At 43.0% G+C, this 13,895-nt stretch overlaps 1 protein-coding gene across 2 annotated transcripts in view; it reads right to left on the reverse strand.

Annotated features, from left to right (window-relative positions):
* Positions 1-265: 265 nt before the first annotated feature.
* The window catches only part of Btbd3 (BTB domain containing 3), a 30,571-nt gene continuing 16,941 nt past the window's right edge, over positions 266-13,895 (reverse strand). The window contains exons 2-5 of one of the 2 annotated variants that reach the window (XM_050134234.1): positions 8,363-8,660; positions 7,782-7,872; positions 7,115-7,233; positions 266-4,197 (exon numbers count right to left, since the gene is read on the reverse strand). In XM_050134234.1, coding sequence (XP_049990191.1) covers positions 3,165-4,197; positions 7,115-7,233; positions 7,782-7,872; positions 8,363-8,505 — 1,386 coding nt within the window. In that variant the 5' untranslated portion in view covers positions 8,506-8,660 and the 3' untranslated portion in view covers positions 266-3,164. Of the gene's footprint in view, positions 4,198-7,114; positions 7,234-7,781; positions 7,873-8,362; positions 9,238-13,895 lie in introns of those variants that run through there. The other variant, XM_050134233.1, reaches the window with a different exon arrangement.

The raw sequence follows: 13,895 nt of genomic DNA on the forward strand, positions 1-13,895 counted from the left end.
TTCCATAACTGGAATATAAATGCAGCCATTCACTCACTCTCATTAAGTGAACAGTCAGGCTTTGAACAATGCAACTGATTAACATACTCATTGTTCTCTTATGCTTTTACCTCAAATTTCATGTTCTTTAGGAATGAAAGATACTGAAAACTTCACATATAAATGCTCCTGTGAAATGATCACTGTAAAATGCAGTGGTACCCAAAGTGACAATTTTTTTTTTTACTACTTCAAGGGAGAAACAAAAATGCTAAGAAAGCGAATCTATGAACCAGTTTTACTTTATTTGCATTTAACATGATTATACACATTCATGTGTCTAACAAGATCTGCACTGTTACATTAAAAATACAGTACAATAACATTCAACATGAGGTACTTCATATTTATATATTTTCCTTCATAAATAATGCTGTAAGCTGCTAGAGTCAAGCACACTGATGCACAGTTGCCTACAGTGTACTCAATTAGCTGAGCTTATTTAAACACCTTAAAAAAAAAGACAGTTCAGTGCAATAATTATGTAGAAATGAGACCGTTTACTTAAATACTATCTTACGATATGATTAAAGAATGCTGCATTAGAACCGCTAGCCTAGTTACCCTTATCCCCAGTATGAACAACGATGAAGACTTCCAGGTATGCGGGGAAAAGCATCTACAGCGTTTTCTGCTTAATAAAGTTGTGTTTTACACTACAGCTGCCAGCCCTGTCAGAACAATGGTTCCTATTTTTACAAACTACAGAGTTCAAGATTACCAAAGAAAACCAAAGCAAGCGCATTATCTTTCATTTTGCTGAAAATGCAGGTAAGAGAACAGGCTCTGAACATAAAATTTCTTAGTTTAGGTCCCGCTTTCCAATCTTACCCACAGTTCTTAGCAGAGGTCAGAAAGTGGACATGTCCTTTTTTGAAACATAATAATAACTAATATAGAGTTATGTTCTCCCATCCTCAGTGAACTGTACTTGCCACGCCATATGGAGGGCAGCTAAGTCACAGTAAGAGTTGGGGTGGATGCTGCCCCTTTAAGGCTATCACACCCAGCCCAACTATCTGACAGGACTCCATTAGATTAGTGCTAAACAAAATTCCTTCTCCTCTGGCTTAAGAGTAAGTGCCTTCTGGTCAGGCTTACCAATTTGTATGGTAGCTATGAGTTACTGAAATGTTTAACCATAATTTTTTAAAACAAAAGCCTTTGTAGAAGTAATTTTAATTGACAATGTACCTTTATTTTATTGATGCTTTGCCAAAACTACAACCTGTCATCTCCTTTACTAGGAAACAATTGAGAGATCATTTCGTAAAGTAATCCTTGTCACCAATAACAGCTTTTGGTCACCTATGTCAACAGATGTAAGTAATGGCAAAATGATTAAAACATTTCCCATAATCCACTGCTCTCCTCCACCAGGGAAGCTGGCCAAAGGCCGCAAGCCCATATCTATAGGGAAGAAGTGGTCCAGAAGCCCAGTGAGTGGAATCAGTCACTCATTGGGCCTTGCTGGCACCAGCAGGGGGTGGGAGGCATTTCTGACACACCCACCACCAGCAGGGCAGGGAGGAGGCAGTTCCTGAGTTGGCAAGCACTCTTTCATGCGCATATTGCATGCGCAGACAGGCACACACACCCCAGGACTAGCCCCTGCTCCAGGGAAGCCAACTTGGGCTTGCAGAGCAGGAGAAGGAGGCGGCCAGGGACCACACTCTGGGTGGCGGGGAGCCATCTCAGGATCACGCTGAGCAGAAGAGCTGCCCAGAAACACATGGATATTTCAGTTTCTCGTGACCACACTGGGCACTACCAGGGTCACAGGCACTAAGCCAACACAAGCCATCATGGAAGGAGAAGTTGTCTGTGAGCTTTTCCCTCTTTGCTTACGCTATCATGGACAAATGAGAGCGGCATGGGATGCTGATGAGGTGAGTACTCGGTATAACCCAGTGTCACTCCGAACCATTTTCAAAAACCCTGCAGGCATACATTGGCACTTTAAGATGGCCAGAGGCCAGGTTCTAGCAGTCCAGAAACTTGCTCATAATCAACAAATAAGATCGTCTATGGTCAAAGATCAGAGAAAGAATGTTCCAATTAAAAAAAAAAAAGCATAAAAAGCACTTTATCACATTGACAAGTAGTGCTACCATTACTCCATACCTCCACTGTTTGGTCCTCTTCTAACAAGGGAGGGAGCGGGGAGTAACGCAAGTCCTATGCAGTAAGACTTAACAAGCAGGGGGGGGGGACAGAGAGCGAGAGCGAGTTGGGGGCTGTCAAAAACTACCAGGCAAGAGTGGCTTTTTCAAATTGTGTGTGAGTACATTAAAAAATGGAACTATTCATTGTGTAGGAGAATTTCAGGCTTCCCTTTAACCCGTTGTAGTATAAATTAGCAGGTTTGCAACTCTTTTTTTCTGTTGACAAAATTTTCTAACTCCATCAATTCTCAATGAAGTAGCTGCACTCTAGTATTTTGTCTTCTAAACTGAAAGAACGTAAGTCTGCTTTGCAGCAGAAGTCAAGGCCTAAACAAAAGCCAATTCCTTACACCAAGAGTAGGAACTGCTTAGTATGAAACACATATATGAACTTAACATGTAAAGAATATAAAAGCAAGGCCCAGAAGCAACAAATGTAAAAGAACAGAGTCAATCATGACTACTGGCCTGTTTACTTTCTAAGTGTACTTGTTATAAAGCAAATATTCTTTCAAAATTGTACACTGAGGTTTACCTGTCTTTTGTTTTTATTTATTTTGAGAGGAAGAGAAGGGTTTCGTTGAAAAATAACTTGATGCTATTACTTTAGAATACATACTTCCACTCATCAAAGAAAATTCAAGTCGATCCAAACTCTTCTTCAGAGGTACAAAAGTGGAGGTTGGTGGGCACTTGGAGAAGCACATGATTTCCCTAGGCATACAGACGCAACTCTAAGACCACAAAGCCTGAGTAAGAACTTGGCTCTTCTAAGCATATAGTTAAAAGCGGAATGTTGCATTTTAGCCTGTACATAATTAAAAGGTTCAAAGACATTAGAAACTGCCTACTGCTTCATTCATTACAAATCACCTGTGCTGACCACACATCTGGAGACGAGCTAAGCGTCAGGCAAGGAGGCCCATGTGGGTGCCTCATGATGCGCAAGGAAAGGAAGGCTCAGGCATAGAATATGAGTTCGGGGATCTGCCCTCCCTGTACCCCAGTGCCGTTGGTGCTGTCTGAGGAGCACTGAAACTGGACAGTCACCTTGCCACACTGAACTTCCGTCATGCCTTCTTGTCCAAAGTAGCTGAGTTCATTGCCATCCAGCACCACGCTGGCTGTGTAGAAGGTGTCTGGCTCAATCTGCACGGGATATTCAAACCACACAGGGAAGGTATTGCTGGATCCGTCTGAGAAGTACTTGCTCAAGTTCTGGCCCAGGACAACGCCCTGACGTTTGAGTTCAATCTTGGCGCTGTACTCTGCAGAGCCACAGCTGGAGCCATACAGCCCAAAGCCTGCGATGAACACCCTCTTATCAACTGCAAACTGGATGCTGTCACAGCGACCCCGATAGCGCCACTGGTTGCTCCGGTAGGCACATGACTGGAATCGGTGACAACGCTGGGGGACCAGGCCCTTGCGGGCTTTACTCACAAACTGCAGCTCTGGTTTTTTGGATGCAGTGTACCAGAGGAAGATGTCATTGGTCTCGTTGAGAGTTAATACCCCGGACTGCGCAGCACCATTTGCAAAGTCATCCAAGGCCATGGTGGGGATGCGGATCAAGTACAGTGCCTTTCCTAGGACCTTGCGTTTATTTTCAATGCTCAAGGCCAGATCTTGCCGCTGGCATTCTACTTCAGCCCAGTTTAGGGCTGCCTCAAAAACCACTATTTCTTTGGCATTCAGCGTTTCCCTGCGGAGGATACTTTCGAGTGTCTGGAAGTCGATGTCACAGAACCCCTCAGACTTGAGTGCTAACTCGGCTTGAGCATCAATCACCTCCCAGCAACGCTGTGTCAGGTCTGGCTCCTCAAACAGGCAGCTCTGAGACAGGAGCACACAGGCGTTCTTGGCGCTCAGGCTGGTCTCCAGGAAATTAACACAGGCTCTGGCAAGGTGAGGAACTATGTACTTTTTGGCAGCATACAGTGTGGCCAGCACTGTGTCCGCAGCCAAGTCAATTTCGTCACAATAGATGTATCTGAAAGAAAGCATCCAACGTGTAAGCGGATTTCCACAAAATGAGCATGTGCGGCAAGGAAGGAAGCCACTGCCTTCAAGCCTGTCCAAGAATATGATTTTATGTGACAGCTACTGCTAACATGTTTGAAAAACATCTGAAACACATTCATAAGGTAATAATATTTCAGCTCAGCACTAAGCTTATGTAATCAAAGGGATTAACTCTGTGTTATCATTCATCCTCTATCCTATACATTTTCTGTATATTTTCAACAAAACAGGAGTTACTGCAATTATCTAAAGGATGCCTATATATCAGATAAGATTATGAAAACACAGTAAAATTCTATTATACTGTATTAAGTTAAAGCATTGCCATCCCCAACCCCACAGTTTAGCACAATATTTATTATATATTGTTGTATATGCATGTGTGTATGTTTGTACACCTCAATACTCCTGAAGACCAGAGGAGGGCACTGGATCCCCTGGAATTGGAACTGTAGGCAGTTGTGCGCTATCTGATAGGGTTCTAGAACCTAAACTCTGGTCCTCTGCAAGAGCAGTACCCTTAACCTCGGAGTTTTCAAGGTTAAAGTATAATATATCTAGTTTTATTCCAATTGATTTTTGCACATTCAAATAAAAACTTAGTCTTCTGACACTAAGGTCAAAAATTACACTTGAAAGATTTTGGAATTTTCTAAAATATAAAATAAAATCTGATATATAATATTTCTGAAGTCGTTCTAAGTTCAATGAATCATCAAATTCAAACTTCAATACTACCTTTTCAGTTAACTTCACAAAATCTTTTGAGTTCTAACTTTCTGATCTCATGTGTCTCCCACATATTCCTCCTACTTTCAGAACTGAAGAATACATTGCTTTCACATGCATCTATTACAAGACAAAGCAAAGAGCTTCAATGCACATTAATTCTGTGATTTGGTGAGCCATACCTATCTCAAGAGATGAAATACTTCTTGTTGTTTGGGGGATGGTAGCAATTTCTCACAACAGTATGTAAAGGTGGAGACCACCTGCTATCTTCTATTACAGGACAAAAAAAAAAATAGTCAATAAGAACGCTACCAGTGAACAACACTGAGAAAATTTATCCTTTCAAGTTTTCCACTAAAGCTTAGAATATTTTATCTGATGGGTTTTTGTGGTACTTTATTTCATGTTTGTAAAACATACCTAAGTTAGGAAATCAAAAATAGCTTTTCCAAGAAAAAAATATAAACATACACATAGAAGCCAAAGTTTGCACAGTCACACACAGAAGGGCCTTTAGCTTCCAAGAAATGCTCTTCTCTAAACGGCTAAGCCGGTTACACTGGCAAGACCACTCAACAACACAGCTGTAGTACAGCTGCTTTGCCCAGAGGCTAGACTAGGGGAGATCCAGAACACGGGCTGGATTTGCAGTCTCACCCTGGAATTCACAGGAGCTAACACGCCTTTCCTAAACACACAGCTACTCACCCAGGATGCAAAAGGAGGAAACCTCAGCTACTGTCTCAACTACAGCACACCAGCAAGACAAAGGGAGCCCACTGCAGTGCTACTCTGACCCTCCACCTGATCCCACGGATAATTTTTAAAAACTGTACTAGTATGACTTGGGGAAGATGCAACCTTCTGCCATTCTTGCTCATGTTTCCTGGTTGTGCACATGGATACAATACTCTACTTGACTTCAGTGAGACCACAACGTTAACTAGGGTGGCATCCCACTCAACAAGAGACTGGCACTGTCACAGAGAGCTGACGTCACAGGCAGGTGAAGAGGCTTCTGGACGACTGTGTCTCATAGACTCCGAAGGCTAAGAAGTGATGGAGCAGTTACTGTACCTCACATACCCACTCGCCTTTAATGCCCCTGCTTCCCACTGCGAAAGCTCTAGTCCACTCAGATTTCAAAGCTATAAACAGGACCAAGGAATTAAGTACCTACAGACACTAGAATTGACTATAACTTATTTTTCAGCAGGCAGTAAATAATAAACACTAATTGTTTTTAGCAGTTTGTGAGACTACTGTTAAACTGGTTGGCCCACTGGGTAATTTCTCTTCAAAAACTTTTTTTTTTTTTAATTTATTCCAGTGAACTTAAATCCCCAGACCAGCAGATAACCTTGAACTCATGTTAGTGTGTGGAAAATACAGTTAGAAAAAAAAAAAACCTCATAACTATAACTTCCAGTAACTGGGCTTAATCATATAGTAAACTACCCTGTTGTCGGTAAAGACGATTCTTAGGACCTGATTAAAATGCAAGAGTTTGCAAAGGACCTATAAAATATGAAACATTTTATGTAAATATGTAGCTAGTCTACCTAGTCCTTTTTAGACTGCTATATTACTAATTGAAGACTGCTTAAATAAATCTATAGGAAACTACCATTCAAAATTCTCTTCATCACCATAAACATGTCCAGTTTTGTGTGTGAAATATGTGTGGGCAAAGATCAGTTGACAAGTTCCACTTCTGGCAGCACGAGACAGCTCAGCAGACATGCGTCTCCCCAGTGCTGGTAACCAAGCAAGGCACATAATTTCTACAATTCTGAAGTGAAGGGAGATTTCTCTAAAGCCTTCTTAACACACACTGCTTTCTAGAGAACACACCTATTAAATAACGCCTAGACCAGAAAGCTGTGTTTCTTCTAAAATGTCGCTAAAGAGCAGCTCAGTACATAAGCTGTTTGCCCCTAGGGCTCTAGGCTAGGACAAGACTCTAAACGCCTGCAACACTCCATGTGACTTCCGCGGAAAATGAAGAGCAGTTTCCTCCAACCCATTTACAAGGCAAGCAGCACCCTCTCTCTTCAGACTCTTTCCTCGCAGAGAACTTCCATCTGACTTTGAAGCCAGCAGGGCACCAACAGCACAAGCGAACTCTTCCCCAACAGACAAACAATGCTTACTTCAGCATGGCGAGGAAAGCAGCAGGTTCGACGTCCGGTATTCGGATTTCATCTTTGTCCTCAGCAAGTTCTCCATAAAACATTGCATGGAACACTGAGCTCCCAACAGCTAAGACATACTGTGGAGAAAAGGAAATCTCATTTCACGCACTAAACTGAAAGCATTTTCAGCGAGTCAATCCCAAAAACAACTAGCAAATCAGGGGTGGGGGATGTAAAGTCCCTAACCTGCTTCTCTACAGCAGCCAAAGTACGTGCACCCTGGCAGGGAGCATAAGATTGCCACACAGGAGGTGATCTCTATTAATAGCTCAAAGCCTTGACATTAATAAACCCCCGCACTGTGAAATAAGTAAAACCAAAGCTTATTTATCTGCTATCTATAGGAACAGTAAACAGCAGACTTTCCAAACCTGTTACAACGCTTCCTATCACTGGAGAGTGAAAAGGGCGTGCTCTGTGTGATATATATATATATAACCACATAGAAGGAAACAAAGACAAAATTAAGTGTGGCTAAAAAGCCCTTGGAAAGGGTCTGCTTTCTCTGTAAGCCGGTGAAATGTGCACTGCCTGCCATCGGCAAGCTGCCCACACCAGGCTCCGGGCTGTGAGGGTCTCTCGACATAAATCTCAAGACTAAACCGGTAATGCAGCTGTTGCTTACTTTGTGTCCTGGCAACCGCTGAGTCCCACCTGGTGGTCCAACCACAAAATGTACATCTGCCATCAAGTCATTATTGAACATCACCGCATTTCTACAAACAGAGGCAATTCATTAATTCACAGCGGTCTGCATTCTTACCACCTCTTTCCCCAACATGCAAAACTTAAAGAAGCTACTCAAGCTAAGAACAAAAGTTCAGTGACTTCACAGCAAAAAAAGCAAATAAAGGGTCCAGCTGCACAACTGTCTGAGATCACCGCAGACACATAGGAAGTAAGTAAAGTTTCAAAAGTTAGCCAAACTTTCACATGGCTTAGGACAAATGAAGGGTTTCTCTTCTCTGTTCCACAGACACACGCCTGCTGCTTAAATGTTACAGCTTGCAAAAAACATTTTTTTTTTTAATCTAAGAGGAAAACAGCTGTACTGTTCTGGAAAAGATACAAGGTGGCTTTCCATTACCAGCAAAGGTTCTGGGAAAAGAGGAAACGGGGATTCATATTAAAATGCACTACAGGTCATGCAAAAACAGAAACTTCAGCACAGGCAAACTTTGAAAGTAAACCCCGGCCGGCACTTACCTTTCTCTGATGGTGGGATAAAGACCCTGCCAGTTGGGTGCTGGGATGAGGTTGTTGTTACAGAGATTGTGCTGGTGGTGCTGCTGGACAGTGGTGCTGCTGGAGCTGGCTGGTTTCTTGCGGGGGAATATATCAGCAGCCATCTTCTTCTTCTTCTTAGTCTTCAAGGTAATTATTTCATAACAAACTGGGGGCAACTTGCTGCCGCTGCCACTGCTGCCACCGCCGCTGCCACTGCCGCCGCCGCCGCCGCTGTTTGCTTTCTTTGAACCTTTCTTGGACCTGTTCTTTACCGTCTCTGGAAGCATCAAGAAGAAGGTGAGACATTTCATGTTCTTTTCCTTATCATCTACCATGAGTACAGGATGTCTCTCTTTAGAGCTAGATATCCCAAATTTGCTCGAACATCCAAGCAGAGAGGCTAGCCAGAGCTAAGATGATAAAAGAAACAGACAAGCTGGAATTTTGCTGCTTTTCTCAGCCAGGCAAGGTGACCTTTTCACTATGTTGAAGAGCAACTGGCTTTAAGTTTTATCCAGGACCGGATCTGTTAAATACATTCCCATCATGATTCCTGTTTTTCTTATCTGCTCATAAAAACAGCCGTTTTCTGGATCACCTGAAGAGGCTACGCTGAGCAGAGGCGGCAGGCAGAGCTGTGGCGCTTGCTTTCTGAATTAGGTTAGCAAGATGTGCCGAGCCCAGCGAGTCTGTTCGGCCGGCGAAGTTGTGTGGTGAATGGATCGGAGAGAGGAGAGTAGGTATTACAGCCCTGCAGCCGGAGTCAGACAGCCAGCGCTCCGAGCCAATAGCTGAAGCCACCAATCAGGATTGGACCAAGCCAAACAGTGACACCTATTGTAACACGCACAGCTCTGATATTAAAGGAACAGCAGTTACATTTTCTGTTCTACTGTATATTTAAATAAGATAAACAGCAAATGAAATACATTTGCAAACAGGAAGGGAGGGGTTTATTTCGCTTTAGTACAGGAACATTTTCACTTCAACCCAAACAAGCAAATCCCATTAACAAAGAACGGGAACACATATGTCTAATCTCCCCTTCTGGCAAAAATCTTCCTCTTAGGAGCATTTACTTGCAACTATTTTGAACAGGATTCTCTAGTCTCTAAAGCTGAAGGGAATCAGTGTACTAAAACCAAACCAAACACATTTAAGTACAGTTTTGCTGGCGTGGGGAGGTCTTTTTCCAGTCTTTATGGATGCCGTGCATTTAGCTTGCTTTCCAATGTTTTCTAGCTATGCAGTGATCTTTGGACACGAGTCCCAGGTCACAAAAGCCTGTTAATTACGATGAGCTTATACCAGCACGCTTAGCTGAGCTGAATGAAGCACAGGACAAATTCTAGATATGAAAATAGCATTCAAATGAAACAAATCTGGTAATCAGTGTTTAGATACTGTAATTTCCTAAAAATATGTCAGAGGGGGCTCTGTTCAGATCTCAAAATCCACTCCACTCTCATGGCTAAACTTAATCTTGTTACACAAATTTTAAATAAAATAATCCACGAGCTCTAACACAGCACAGTGATATTTAAAATGATCAAAGGCAAAAGGACTCTCTGCTTTAGATGGGAATCAGGCTCCCCCAGCAGTGGCTGGTAACACAGCACCTACTGGAGCTGCTACACAGCTTACTGTTTATAAGGACGGTCTCTTACTTCTATCTACAGGATGACTCTCAAGTGCTCAAAGCACAGAGGCTACTCGCTGCCCCTCCATGAAGTACGCTCCAGGGCCACTCACCTGCACAGTGACTTCTTGGCAAGACAAGGGCTAAGCAAATGAGAACCAGCTGTCACCAGAACTAACACAGTACACACCAAGAATGGGTCTTTCAATCCCTAGCATCCTTATCCTTAAGTCAGTCAGAAGATCATGCTCTGCGCTGTCATTATTATTAAAACTCACTGGCAAATCCACTGCAGGCACAGTGTGTAAGAGACAGGTTACCTAGCCCTGTTCTAGGTGGAGCCCGAGTAATGCTTATTTATCACAGCTACTGGAATATCAACTGCAAGCTAAGACGCCAAGCATCAGTACCTTACAAACCACCTTCAGCTGTACTTTGAGCATAATGTTAGAGAAATAATAACCTGTTGAAAAAGTATCTAGAAAGGCTGGGGAGACGGTGACTAAAGTACTTGCCAGAAAGAGAGACAGAGACAGACAGAGAGAAGGAAAACCAAAGCTACACACAATAGCAGGTCCCTGTAACACTCGTGTAACACTAGCTCTAACAATGGGTGAGGGGGTTAAGTGAGGCTCACCTGCAAGCTAGCCTAGCCAATAGGTGAGCTACAGTCTAATGAATAGACTTTCTCAAAAAATAAGGCAAAAAGTGATGGGAGACATCTACGTCAACCTCTGGCCTACACACAGTTAAAACCATACACACATACACATTACACACAAATATATCACTCATCACACAAGCACCTACACCCACTACAGATAAACACAGAAAAATTCACACCCACACACCACATACAAACACCGCACATGATACCACGAAACACACACCACACAAACACCCACACCCACCACCACACAATACGACACACACACACCAAACACCCCACACATTATATACATTCACAACACACACACCACAAAACACACACACAAATCCCATACCCACCACACATACACCACACCAGACACACAAACATCCCATACCATACAAACTCAGCACAAATTACACATACACACACAATCGCTCAAAGACACACCCACACACATATTCACAGACACATTCACACACTCACGGGGCACCAAGGAAAAGGCACTAGGCAAACAAGTAGCTGCTGCATGCGCTGCCTATCAGGAGAGGTTGAACAGAGGGTCTCTCTACTGGAGGCTCATTTACACCTGCCTTGAAAGCCCTTCTGAGGGGCAGGTCCTTCTGAGCATAAACCCCAAACATATTTCTTACAAACCCAATATCTAGCCTCTCAGGTCGGAACTAATCAATTAAAATGGAAAGGGAAAAGCAGCCGCTTCGAGACAGTCATTATTATTTGTCAATGGGAAAAGACAAAACACAAGAAACAGAAGAACAACACGTGAGGCTTTGAGGCCATTATTTGTTTTACATACAGCTAGCTCAACATCCATCCCAAAGAAAGCTTCCAAAACGACGGTTTTGACCTCAAGAGAAGAGGAAAGTTCAATCCGTTTTTTGAGAAAAGGAATTATGTAATGCTTTAGAAAAGAACTCTTTTTAAAAGTAAAGATCCCAGGTATTTGGAAAATCGAGCTTTGTACAAAAGCTTGAAAAATGCAAGTGAAAGATAACTGAGTGTAGACACACCAGGATGGCGCTTGCTGCAGAAGACCTCCCTGTCACTCAGGCTGGGGAGGTGGCTGTAAATGGCGGGCAATGGGAAAGGCACACACAGCTGCCTTTCCGGCTACAGTGACAAGGCAGGCCAAACACTGCTGCTAAACCTGAAATCCCAGGGCCAGAGGCAGAATGAGCCAGGAATCTTTAGGGAATGCAGAAATCTCAACTGGATCAAACCAGAATTTTCACAAGGACTTTCCCAGGGTATTCAAGTTTGAGAAAGAATTCACTCAATATCTAAGTTCAACACCCACCACCACAAGATGCCTTCAATTCAAATGAATGAGCAAACAACTCAAGATATATTTATTAGTTTGGGCCGGGCGGTGGTGGCACACGCCTTTAATCCCAGCACTTGGGAGTCAAAGGCAGGCGAATCTCTGTGAGTTCGAGGCCAGCCTGGTCTACAAGAGCTAGTTCCAGAACAGAAACCAAAAAGCTACGGAGAAACCCTGTCTCGAAAATCCAGAAAAAAAAAAAAAAAATATATATATATATATATATTAGTTTGGACAAGAACTTAACCTCTTATATCTTGTTCTGAAGCGCTTCTGATCTGATTAATGGTGCAATTCTAGGATTCTAGGATCTAGGTGAGCAGTCAGCCAAATCAGAATGCCTAAGATGTGGTGTGGCTCTCTGGAAAACCCACACCAGATTCTCAGAGGTCAACAGTGAGGGTTCAAAAAAAGGCAGATGAACCAGCCAAATCTTAACCAATCAACACCTCCACAATTCTGTCTCAGAAAGCTAGAGGTGTACATTGTCAACATCTGCAACGAACATCAGTTCCCTTTCAGCTATGCCACTTAACTACACTGGGGGGGGGGTGCGCTCTGAAATCAAGTCAGTCTTTAAGGGACTCAGTTTTCTCAGCACAACAGTGAGGTTGTTTGGAAGGGCATTTCTCCAGCTTACACTTAATCCAACAAACTCACATCTTATAGTCTGACTCTGAACAGAGCACACATATCTGAAGAGATCGAGTACACAGTTCAATCTGACGGTTTCTATTTTATTCTTTGTATTTTGCCGTGGCCCGATAAAGTCAATAGTATTTGATGACTAGTTTAGGAAACAACTGGTTATTTCGTAAGCCACCTAAAGTCTAACACCCAAGGCTCTCCTCCATCAGGAACCTCGACTAGGGACTATCAGAAGAAAAGGAAGGCAAGACCCCATGTACTCAACAGAGTGCACATGAAATCCCTTAAATTCCATGCACAACAGGCAGTGTCCAGTGTTGTTTCTGGAAAGAGAAACAGTAACTTTCATCTGTCTTTCTGAGTAACACGCGATCCAGAACACCCGGTTCTCAACCACCCTAATGCTGCTGCCCTTTATTTAATACAGTTCCTCATGTTGTGGTGACCCCCTAATCTCTAAAGTCATTTTGCTGCTACTTTATAATTGTAACCTTGCCACTTTTATGAACTGTAATGTAAATATCTGGGTTTTCTGATGGCCTTAGGTGAGTAATCCCTGTGAAAGGTCATCCAACTCCCAAAGGGGTCACACCTTACAGGTTGAAAACTGCTACAGTAAATATGGAAAACAAACAAACCAAGTATTAATTTGAGTATCTTTATTCTCTGCTTTTGTTTCCACTTTATTACATTAAATACAGTCTACCTCCTTTATTTAAACATAAACAAAACCCCTCTACACACTCTCCAGCCCAGACACAGCACCTACTGTTGGGAAGGATCACCTAAAACCTCCTCCCAGCTACCATTTCTCACTTGCTGCCTCAGTTTCAGAGCTTTTTAAGACATAGCTAATCGGCCTTAATGAAGTAACTGGGCCAAGAAGGTCTTCAGCCTTTAAAGAAACCATTCCTAAAATACACTGTGCAGAGCCTGCAGTGTACTAGGTGCTGGGCACACAACAGCTCTCTATTGGCTTTATAATTTTCAGAATTGCAACTTAAGTAGGCAATTTGGGGAAGGAAATCTTGAAAGTCTGAAAAACATCAGTGTGAGAGGCCACTTGCCAGACGTGTGAGGGGTTTGTGAAGAAAAGTCCACAGTAAAATAGGAGGGTGACACATGAACTGGGGGGCGGGGAGTAAGGCGACATGTGAACTGGGGTGTGGGGAGTAGGGTGACAGGTGAACCGGGGGGGGGCAGAGAGTAGGGTGACAGGTGAACCGGGGGGGGG

This window comes from Alexandromys fortis, unplaced genomic scaffold, assembly GCF_014885135.2.
Source record: "Alexandromys fortis isolate MF-2015 unplaced genomic scaffold, M_Fortis_MF-2015_v1.1 scaffold_6, whole genome shotgun sequence".
Lineage (NCBI taxonomy): Eukaryota > Metazoa > Chordata > Mammalia > Rodentia > Cricetidae > Alexandromys > Alexandromys fortis.